Consider the following 12227-nt stretch of genomic DNA (forward strand, 5'->3'; position numbering starts at 1 on the left):
CATAGTTGTACTCATGTTCAAACCCATGTACATAACAGAGGGCTTTAGTGTTTGTTGTGATGACATCACGTGACACGTCCCAAATCTGCAGTATTTTTTTATTTTTTGAAATTGCAAAATCCTAGAGTGACTGGAAAACATGCCTCCTGTTAAAAATTTGAAACAACTAAAATAACTATGAGGTTAGATTGGCATCAAATGAATTTTAATGCAGCTGAAGGATGGGAACTGACCTCAATTAAGCTGGCTGAGGATTTGAAATTCACAGAACATACACACTGTAAAATAAGGGGGGAAATAAAGCTTTTTTTTTTTTTTTTTTTTACTTCTGATGTAGTTAATAAGGTTAGCTGAAGCATAAAGGCGTATTGCAGATAGATAATGTGTGTATGTTATTTTCTGACAAATAGAGCATCCATGGTCTTGAATGCTGAGAAGGAAATCATTTAAAACTCATTAACACTACAAACAGTGCTGAGATGGGCTCGCACGCTCCTCGGTACGCTAACGTTGCCACAGCATGAGCAGAACTTTGATTCAGATTAAATACAACATATTCAGGAAATGAAAAAAAAACTGTCCGTTTCAGGACGCTTATAAACAGCTCACTGGGAATGTAACATTAATTCTTTCAATTGTAAACACTGTTAAAGAAACAATCATGATTGACAGGTTGTGGGAATCTTTCACTTGAGCAGCAGGTTCTTCTTCCATGCGCTCACTAGGACACTGTATTTATTATTACACTACAGTTAGGTCCTGTCCACTCATTTGATTGGAGTGCTGATATTTAACAGAAATAAATATTGGTACATTTTACTCTTTTTGCACCACTCCACTTGTCTGTGTTCACTACATAAAATCCCATTTCTAGCAACAGTTCTTTACACCGAAAATGCAGCTGCGTCCCAAATGCTTAAGCCCTACTACATTTTGTAGTAGAAATAATGTGTTTACATTGAAAAAGTCCCCGGAAGATGTGCTCATTCGACTGAAATAATGAAGTGTGGAAGGTTGGACACGTCATGCACTCAACACTCTCAGCTTGGCTTACCTAGCAGAAGGGGGAGGAGCTACCAGGCGCTGACACTGGACGTGAAAAAAAAAAAATTCAAGATGGGTGATGACACTCTGGTGGACAAGATAAGACAAATGTCTTTAAAATTAGCCCACAATGTGTCAACATTTTAAACATTTATCTCTGTATTCTGCTAAAGCTGGTGGTGTCACATTACGTGCGTATGATGTCAGTTGGCACTGACAGGCAAACAGCTTATTCTTGCAAAACAAAAAAAATAAAACTGTGTTCCATTTGAGCCAATACTTCTAAAATAGTGCATAGTATGTCATTTGGGACACAACTTGTTCCTGGACTTGCTATAAGCAGTTAGGCTACGTCTACACTAAATTTGAAAATGCCTCCGCGTCCATATTATCCTTATCAATCGTTTCCCAAAAGCTGGTCATCCACACTGAAACGTCGGAAAAATCCTACGTCCCTGTACTGCGTATGAGTGAAACGTAAGACGCTTCGACCTGTGTCATTTCTGCCTGGTGTTTATTTACTTTTTGAAACATCACGGCAATACGTGAAGGAAATTAGCCGAATTGGTCACATGACTAAAAACGCGTCAAGTCCTCTGCTTTCACAGTCCACACTGTGACGCAAAAAATGCCGTTTTTTAAATTTATCCACTTTGGAGAGCGATTTCAAAAAGACATGTTTTCGTTGACTAAAAACGGCGTCTCTGTGGACGGAAGGCTGAAAATATGCTTTTTTTTTTAAAAAAAACGAAAACGTATTAGTGTGGACATGGCCTCAGTCTGTCTGCTGACACGTCAACATGCAATGCTCTGTCCACTCTATCTGTGGTTTCATTGGAAACTATCCTTTGTTGCAAAAGTGAACAAAAAATTTGCCTATACTGTGTCTGAAATATCAGCTATCACTATTCATTTCTTGTTACTGATATTCATGGATATTTCAATTTCTTGAAATAGGACAGATACTGCGGAATTCTAACCCATTTTAAGTGCGTTCGGATTTGTACTGCGCATGTGCGGAAATGCGCCTAATTCTCGTCTCAGGCATGACGAAACGATTTACATCAGTGTTGGGTATTTATAATACTGTTGTTAAAATAATACTAATATGTGTTGTTGGTAGTAATTTCGCGCATGCGCAGAACGAAACGATCGGCCCAAGGCTCGGCAGAATAGTTCATGACGTCACCTGGCGACTCTTGGAGGATGCCTTAGGTACTTTCCCCTGCACAGAGCACTGGCCTCACTGCTGTAACACTGCTTCAAGTTCTGATGAAAGTGTTGCATCATCGCTTCACTCCACTGGAAGTTTCCCTGCAGCACTAAAACACAGCTTTGCATTATTTTCAGCTACACCCAAAAAGCCACAGTTTAACGTTTACCAGTCTGTGAGGCGGAGATAAAAGTAGCAACACGGACCTGATAAGTAAAGCCTCACTCATTAGAGCACTTCATTATTTGCCTAAAGCTTGGTGCAGTTCGGAAACTTCTCGTTAGCTTACTCGGCTAACAACTGAACTAATAAACGCCGCACGACACGAGACGAAAATATTTTCACCCGCAAAACAAACAAACAAAAATATCCAGCTTGCATTAAAAAAAGCCCAGCTAAATGTTTAATGGGTTGTTGCTTGATAAGCATGTGACTGTCATTATACGTAACCCAGTTAGCACACAGCTCCACAGGAAAGCTAGCAGGCTAAACCTGGAGCAGTAATGGAAGAGAGGTTTTTTTTTTTGTCATTTATTTTCATTTTAAACTCGCATTTATCTGAAGAGAATAAAAGTCCAGACATATTGCTGAGAAAATCTTCCCGTTAGGCCAGCTGGCTAACACACAGACACTACAGAGCTACTACAGCATATTAACAAACACGTTTTAATGCAGAAGCAACAACATGTGCTATTAACAGTGTCTCATAAATAAATAAAAACAAACATGGTTTTATACTCACCCTGACTAAATATCTCAGTGGCAGTGTCAGCATGATGATAACGTGGTGTAAAAGCTCGAAGCACCCAAGACTCTGCACACACGAGCAGACAGCCTGCGCCAGTGGAGTTCACAATGTGCAAGGGCTTCATGGGAATTGTAGTTTCTATCATTGCATAGCCTGCACGAGCCAAGCCACGTTTACATTTTTGACTAGCCAGGTCGAACTAACTGATACTGAGCTGTACCACTGATAAAATGTCAAGACTACAGATAACAAAAGTGTTGTGTTCGCCTATCCTGGAGTACAGGGCATGAGGAGGGGATACACCAGGGGTGTCCAGTTTTCAATTCAATTCCATTTTATTTGGCTAGAGCTTTTAACAATGGACATTGTCTCAAAGCAGCTTTACGGAACATAAGAAATATAGTACAAAAGTCCAAGATTAATGTTAGACAAAGTCATCCCTAGTGAGCAAGCCTAAGGCGACTGTGGCAAGGAAAAACTCCCTTAGATGGTAAGAGGAAGAAACCTTGAGAGGAACCAGACTCAAAAGGGAACCCATCCTCATTTGGGTGACACCGGAGAGTGTCATTATAAATTATTATAAACAACAGAGAGTGTGATTATTAACAATGTCCTTTCTACAGTCATGTACAGTCAGTTGGAGTTGTGTGATGCAAATACAGCATACACTGATCACGCATAACATTATAATCACTTACCTAATATTCTGTTGGTCCTCTTTTTGCTGCCAAAACAGCCCTGCCCCATCATGCACTGTGTATTCTGACACCTTTCTATCAGAAGCAGCATTAACTTCTTCAGCAATTTGAGCAACAGTAGCTCATCTGTTGGATGGGATCATACGGGCAAGCCTTGGCCGCCCGTTACCAGTCTCCGGTTCACCACTGTTCCTTCCTTGGACCACTTTTGATAGATACTGACCACTGCAGACCGGGAACACCCCACAAGAGCTGCAGTTTTGGAGATGCTCTGATCCAGTCGTCTAGTCATCACAATTTGGCCCTTGTCAAACTCACTCAAATCCTTACGCTTGCCCATTTTTCCTGCTTCTAACACATCAACTTTGAGGACAAAATGTTCACTTGCTGCCTAACATTTCCCACCCACTAACAGGTGCCATGATGAGTTAATGTTACTGCTGCTGCTATTACCATTTACAGCTGCTATTACCATCTACAGTTGTATTAAATTTTTGCACGTACCACTGTTATATTGTTTTGCACATAAGTAAATATTGTACACTTGCACAAACATAGTCATATATCTAATTCTGCTGCATAGTTTTGTTTTTATTCTATTTTCTTTAAATATGTTTGTGTTTGGACTTGTCCAGGGTGTACCCCTGCCTTTCGCCCTATGTGCAGGGTTGGCCTCTTCTCATTGAAGGTCTGAAATCTTCATGAAACAGATAAGAACAGAAAAGAAAAATCAAGGAATATTAAGTCAGCTTGGTCTCCAGTTTAATCCAGAAAGCGTTGTTATATTTGTAAGTTTTTATTTTAACCAATCAGAAGCCACACACACTCTTTGCAGGTAAGATGGGGCACCCCGGTATACACCATGAATGGAATGCCAGAGCCAATCAGATGCACAAACACACTTACCGCAATTTAACATAGCCAGTCCTCCTACTGTCTTATTTCGAGGGCTGGTGGAAACCAGAAAGCCTACATGGAGAGCCTGTATATCCATAAAGTACCCTGATCTCAGGATCAAACAAGGGACCCTGGAGCTCTGTGGCAGTAACACAACCTACTGTGCCACCCACCACATAACTAGCCCTCACATTTAATTTGTCTGTCTCTGTATAATCATATAATTTCAAGACTAACTTAGAAACTATAATTTGAACACTGAAATGCAATGTTTATATTCATTTTAATTCTTCAGATGAGTTAGGCTCAGAGATGATCCCAGCTCTCAGCTACAACAGTGTTCCTTTTTTTGTTTTTTTGTTTTTTCTTAAAATATAACACCCAGACCATAGATTCAACAGAGAGGGTGATAAGAATGCTTAACAATGTTTTCTGTGCAGTTCGGCTCAAAGGGGCTCGATAAACCTCACACCGCTCCATTAACACCTAAAGCTGCTGTAAAGAGCATCTGATTAAACATTCTATATCACTATATTCATTCATCTTCAGTACCAGCTTTATCCTGGTCAAACTCATGCTGGATCCAGAGCTTATCCCAGGAAAACTGGGTGTGTAGTGGGAATGGGATCAGATACTGGTCTATCTCAGAGCACTACGGATACACACACATTCATACACTCACTCACACATAAGACTATGCAGCATAGCCAATCCAACTTCCAGGATCTTTGGCAGGAGACTGGAGGATCTGTAATGTTTAAATATATATATTCCTAATCTCAAGAATAATTTAAAACCTATAATTTGCAACATTTTTAGCCTGTGCTTTGCATGTTGTTGGCCCTGAAATGAGCTCCCTGCCAGAATAGAACTGTTCACCTGTACCTCATTTTTCCCTAAAACGTCATTCTCAATGCACTGTTTTAGCAGAGAGGGTCTGAAAAAAAAAACTAAGAAATACTATTTCTTTACAAGGAAATGATCATCACTGTTTGAGAAACTCTGACATAGTGACATGTGTAATGTGATGTGAATACAGTACTGATATAAATATGGTTAAATCCACAAATGTGTTTCATATCTGCCCTGCTACATTTAATTTAACTCGTTGAATTCTACACCCATCAGCCATAACATTATGAGCAGTGACAGGTGAATAACACCAATTATCTCCTCATTATGGCACCTGTTAGTGGGTGGGATATATTAGGCAACAAGTGAATATTTTGTCCTCAAAGTTGATGTGTTGAAGCACGAAAAATGGCTGAGCGTAAGGATTTGCATGAAAGGTGTGCATAATGGATCAGTGTTATTTTTGCAGCAAAAGGGGGACCACCACAATATTAGGCAGGTGGTCATAATGTTATGCATGATCAGTGTATATCTAAGGTTTTCTTTCTTCTTAGTCATATATTTTTAGATAGAGATTATATTTTTGTGTGTGTTGTATCTTGTTACTGAATAAGCTGCTATCTATCTATCTATCTATCTATCTATCTAGACTACTCACAAAAAGTTAAGGATATTGGGCTTTTGGGTGAAATTTCAGGATGCACCTAAAATGCACTATAACCTTTACAGGTGAACTTAATTTGACCTTCTCTACACTTTTGAATGCACATGTCCAACTGTTCAGTGTTTCAGTACTTTTTGCATAACTTGCTGTTCTCTAACAAGGTGCTTAACAGCAAAATTCACAACTGGTGTTTGATCCATGAATCGACCAGTCCATTTTCTGGTTCAATTAGAATGGGTATTTAAACAGTCCTGTTGGAGATGTCAAGGAGAGCGTTATGCATCAGCCACTGTTGTGGTGGTGTTACAGTCTGGGCAGGTGTGTCTACTCAATACAGAACTGCCCTACATCTTGTGAATGGTACAGTGACAAGCTAATACTACCTGAATAACATCATTAATCCAGTCATTGTGCACCTACATGAACACAGGCCTAATTTCATCTTCATGGACGACAATGCTCCAGCTCATCGAGGTTGCATCATTAGGGAACGGCTGCTGGAGGCTGGGGTACCTCAAATGGAGTGGCCTGCACTTTCTCCAGACCTGAATCCCATAGAAAACCTATGGGATCAGCCGAGTCACCGTGTAGAGGCTCGTAACCCTGCATCCCAGAACCTCAATGACCTGAGGGCCACCCTTCAAGAAGAGTGGAATGCAATGCCTCAGCAGACAATAAGTCGACTCGTGAACAGCATGAGACGTCGTTGTCAAGCTGTAATTGATGGTCAAGGGCACATGACAAATTATTGAGACGTTGACATTTTTTGTTGTGGTATACCCACCACTGTTATTGGCTTTTGTTTCAATAAATTGTTTGAGATGAGGAAATCACCATTGCATGCTTCTACTTAAATATCCTACTTTCATGATATTCACTGTAGTGTGAACTTTTTCCATTTTCCATAAATTTCACCCAAAAGCCAAATATCCTTAACTTTTTGTGAGTAGTGTATCTATCTAATGATACCAGAATTTTAGCATCAATACCTATTTCAGTTTAAAATAGCAGTTCTCAACACCAGAAAATAACACACACACACACTCTTAAGACATCAAACACCCAAATTCTATGATCTCCCATTCTATGATGTCCCATGATCCAGGGGACACGTTTTTGTTGTGAGAGCTTTAATAACAGAAGTTCCACACATATATGTAAAAGTAGTTACAAACTAATACTGTACAACTGCACTGTTTGTTTTCACAAGCAGCAAGTAATGGCACAGGGTGCAGAGAGAGATGTTCACACCTCATGCATATGTGTGCATACACTGTTAGACAGCATCAATTTATAAGTCTGTCTTGGATCTTTGTTTTGAATACCAGTATTTTCTCACATACCTTCAAAATTATGCCGTAATTAAATTTTCAGTAAAATGTCTTAACCTGAAGAATGCAATCTGTTGGGTTAGATTTTCATAGTGATTATTATGGCACTTTTTCAGTGGAGGAAATTTTAACATCTTTTACATATTGCTTCTTTGACCCCTTTCATCCCCAAGGACTCGTGAAAAGTTTTTCAGCCTTTCAATGTCTCTATAGCAATGTAACGCCACGTTATTGCACCCTCAGACTTTTTCCTTTTGAATGCTTTATGTTTGGCAGATATGAAACCAGAACTTTTGGTCAAACATCAGCCCCATCAGTGTTTCTGAAAGGTATTTGTGTTATTCTTGTTGCTCCCTTTTCATTTACTTTTCTATGGGTTGCCAATATACACCGACCTGGCATTACTTTATAACCACCTGCTTAATATTGTGTTGGTCCCCCTTTTGCTGCCAAAACACAACGAAATGTGATGCACTGTGTATTCTGACACCTTTCTATCAGAACCAGCATTAACTTCTTCAGCAATTTGAGCAACAGTAGCTCATCTATTGGATCGCACCACACAGGCCAGGCTTTCTTCCCACGTGCATCAATGAGCCTTGGCCACCCATGACCCTGTTGCCGGTTCACCACTGTTCCTTCCTTGGATCACTTTCAATAAATACTGACCACTGTATACCAGGAACACCCCACAAGAGCTGCAGTTTTGGAGATGCTCTGATCCAGTGGTCTAGCCATCACAATTTGTCCCTTGTCAAACTCGCTCAAATCCTTACGCTTGCCCATTTTTTCTGCTTCTAACACATCAACTTTGAGGACAAAATGTTCACTTGCTGCCTAATATATCTCACCCACTAACAGGTGCCATGATGAGGAGATAATCAGATAATCATTTAGATATTGAATGTTTGATACTTTTTCAATACAATAATGTGGCAGGCAATTAATGTTTGATATGTTGTATGATATTATGTTTGATATTTTTGTTGCTGCATTTAAACACAAAATATAAAGACGGTATTCTCACATAGAATGGATGACTGGTTCTCTAAGCCATTTTCTGAGCTTGTGACATTAGCTGGTCTCATTTGATATGCATATAAGGGCAGAAGATGGGTTTTCCTCAAATTTCACTCCATTTAGCATGACCTGCCTCAGAGCATTAGTTAATTCCCAAAGCCCTCACTCTTTTGACAAGTGGGCCAGTGGCCAAACATGCCTAAATCAATCGTGTGCTGTCCCTCAGTACACCGCCACTGGTGCACTTGCTACATTACACTGGACCACTACACTCTTGATGTTTAAGCTTTATATTCCTACATGTTGCCATCTAGCTATCGACTAGCAGGCCTGGGGCTAAGTACTGCTAGCATGTTCAGATGCTGCTCATAGCTGGAGTACAACATTGGCTGAATTGCTAACAACAAACTGGGGTGAGAGCCAAGTTTTCTTCACGAAACCCTCTCTCTGTCAGCTGAACATTTTTCCCCTCTGTTATTCATTCCTGAACAGTTAAGCAGAGGAAGGAACTGAGAAAGCTATTGAAGTCTCTTTCTAAGTTTGTCAGAGCTGGTGTCAGATGTGACTGAACTGAAATCACTGATCCTTGAACTGAAGCAATGCATAATAGAATCTTGTGCTCTTTAGTATTCAGGAGTCTTCTTTATATCCCGATAGTTGATTCATCCAAAGTGTAGAGGGATGCTTTGTGTGTTGCTGTGTCATGGCCATTTGTCCATATACCAAATCTTTGGGGACACCTAACAATCACAATCATATGTGCTTTTTGAGAAACATGATCATTACTTTCCAGAGTTTCTCCTTCTCCTTCCTGCTAAGTTAACAGAAATTAAGTTAATGTGGCTGTCCCTTTGGCCACAAGAGCATTTGTAAGGTCAGGCAGAAGGCCTGGGGTGCAATTGCCATCCCTCTTTCATCCCAAAAGTATTCAGTGGGGTTTGGTGGCTCTGTGTAGGCCTCTTGAGTTCTTTAGCTACAACCTTGGCAATCCATGTTTTTGTTGACCTTGCTTTGTGAACAGGGGCATTATAATGCTGGAACAATTTGAGGCTAGGCCTCTTAGTTCTAGTGGAGGGAAATCTTAAAGCTACAGCACACAAACACAGGCTAGATCCTTCAACATTTCAGCATGTTTTCTTTATAGAAGAGTTCATAAAGTTATCACACATTGACCATATACACCAATCAGGCATAACATTATGTCATCATGACACCTGTTAATGGGTGGGATATATTAGGCAGCAAGTGAACATTTGATCCTCAAAGTTGATGTGTTAGAAGCAGGAAAAATGGGCAAGCGTAAGGATTTGTGTGAGTTTGACAAGGGCCATATTGTTATGGCTAGATGACTGGATCAGAGCATCTCTAAAACTGCAGCTCTTGTGGGGTGGTGTGTTCTGCAGTGGTCAGTATCTATCAAAAGTGGTCCAAGGAAGGAACAGTGGTGAACCAGCGACAGGGTAATGGGCGGCCAAGGCTCACTGATGCACGTGGGGAGCGAAGGCTGGCCTGTGTGATCTGATCCAACAGACAAGCTACTGTTGTTGACATTGCTGAAGAAATTAACGCTGGTTCTATTAGAAAGGTGTCAGAATACACAGTGCATCACAGTTTGTTGTGTATAGGGCTGCATAGCCACAGAGCAGTCAGGGTGCCAGATACCACAGAACACCTTCAGGGATCTAGTGGAGTCCATATCTCAACGGGTCAGGACTGTTTTGGCTGCAAAAGGGGGACCAACACAATATCAGGCAGGTGGTCATAATGTTATGGCTGATCAGTGTATGGTGATGAATTATGTAGCATATTAAAAGGTGAATTAGGCAAAATAAAATAGCCCAGATGACAATTCTGTAAACACAGTTTAGTGTCTTATGGCTTAATTAGGATTGCAAACACAGTTAACTTTTTGGGGAAAAGAAAATGTATAATACAAAATAATAGGATCTACTGGATCAAGTGCTATTTTATTTGACAGGAATGAAAAAAAAAACATAATATCCTTATTCACACTTAGACATTTCCTGTCTCTCATTTTTTCATGCTTAAAGGAAATGCTTGTTTTTAAAGGCAGTGAGTTCAGGAATCTGGCAACCTCGGGGGCATGAACTACAGGTGAAATCTCTGAATTCATGTTTCTTCCCATACCTATACAATATATATATATATATATATATATATATATATATATATATATATATATATATATATATATATATATATGTATTAAATAAATTCATACTGTACTGGTCTCCATGTGTAACTACTGGAACTTTCTATTCAGTCTGGGTTCTGAATTTGGCCATTATCATGCACAAATATGTTAAGGTCTTTGGGTCATTAATGGCTTTACTTGACTCATTTTACTCATTCCATTAATTCAGATGTTAATGATAATCAAGGAGTCCATGGTTCGTTCACATTAACTAATTTCCTAAATAATGTCAGTCAAGTGAGTCATAATATAATATTAATATTAAGACCCATTAATATTAATAAACTTTTTTCTGCTATGATTTAAATTCAGTCGTGAGGCAGCATTATGGTATGTTTAATATTAGGGAGGTAGCATTATGGTATGTTTCATAAAAAGCAAAGAATCCCTTTGTTTCTTCATTTATTTTTTAAAAATTATTATTTATTTAATTGTTATAAAATATAAAATGGTAAAGTGAGTTTAAAGGAAAGTCTGGGGAAATAACAGAAAAGGCAAAAGCAACATTTAGTGCATGTTAAATAAATACATCTTACATTACATAGATTTTACATAGGACCTAATACTAATATTTTAATGAATTTAATGAATTTAATTCACATACATTTGAGGAAAGCTGCTTATTAACTTGAAATTGATTAACCCACTTGTACAATTCCTCAACTAAAATCAACATAGATTTAGTTACCTTAGTTTACTAATTAGATCACTAGATATATGTAAAAAAAGAAATATAATGTATTTGCAGAAGAATTTGAGTGTTATTGGCAGCAAGGTGTTGTAGAAAGAGGTGTTGATGCCTCACAGCTCCAGGGTTTCGAGGTTTGATCCTGAGCTCTATAAGTTTCATGTGTTTCTTGTGTCCACATGGGTTTCCTTGGTGTATTCCAGTTTCCTTCCACTGCCCAAAAATATGCTGGAAAGTGGTTTAGCTACTCTAAATTGCCCCTAGGCATGAATGAGTGTGTGAATATGTGAGATACCTGCAGACAGGTTCTGAATACAATGTGACCCTAACCAAGAGAAAGTGGTTAGTGAAAAAAAGGTGAATGAATGGAGAGTCTGACCTAGTCCACATTAACATGGGTTAGTTTGCATTTGCTATTTTTGTGTTTTGGTAACTCTAATATTTCCAGTCCATATTTTCAGTCTCAAAAAACTGGCCATGCGCACTGGGTGGCTGATCCATAACCTTTTTATATTATATTTGTCATCTTCATTTGTCACTTATTTTTCATCCCTATATCCAGCATCACTGATATTCACAAAATCATTTTTGTAATTTTGAAATCCACATAATAATCCTACTTACATCAGCATGTTTTAAAATCTACAGTTTTACCAGGATCTACAGCACTACTCAAAATCAGTGTGTATTGCTAGTGGTTGAAACTAACGGTTACACGAACAGCAATGGTTCTGCAACCAATTGGTGGACCACTAGGGTGGAGTTTTTTTTAAAGTTAGTGGAGGTAGGGTATCACAATTTGTGGTTGTGGTACACTTTAATGTCATTTAAGTGTACCACAACTCTAGACTCTCCAG

At 39.1% G+C, this 12227-nt stretch overlaps 1 protein-coding gene across 2 annotated transcripts in view; it reads right to left on the bottom strand.

Moving 5' to 3' along the window:
• shmt2 (serine hydroxymethyltransferase 2 (mitochondrial)) overlaps nucleotides 1-3155 on the bottom strand; it is a 35872-nt gene extending 32717 nt beyond the window's left edge. Inside the window, exon 1 of one of the 2 annotated variants that reach the window (XM_058403250.1) lies at nucleotides 3000-3155. In XM_058403250.1, the coding sequence (XP_058259233.1) occupies nucleotides 3000-3032 (33 nt within the window). In that variant the 5' untranslated portion in view covers nucleotides 3033-3155. Of the gene's footprint in view, nucleotides 1-2233; nucleotides 2367-2999 lie in introns of those variants that run through there. The other variant, XM_058403251.1, reaches the window with a different exon arrangement.
• Between the last annotated feature and the right edge of the window lie 9072 nt (nucleotides 3156-12227).

This window comes from Hemibagrus wyckioides, linkage group LG11 (genome assembly GCF_019097595.1).
Source record: "Hemibagrus wyckioides isolate EC202008001 linkage group LG11, SWU_Hwy_1.0, whole genome shotgun sequence".
Lineage (NCBI taxonomy): Eukaryota > Metazoa > Chordata > Actinopteri > Siluriformes > Bagridae > Hemibagrus > Hemibagrus wyckioides.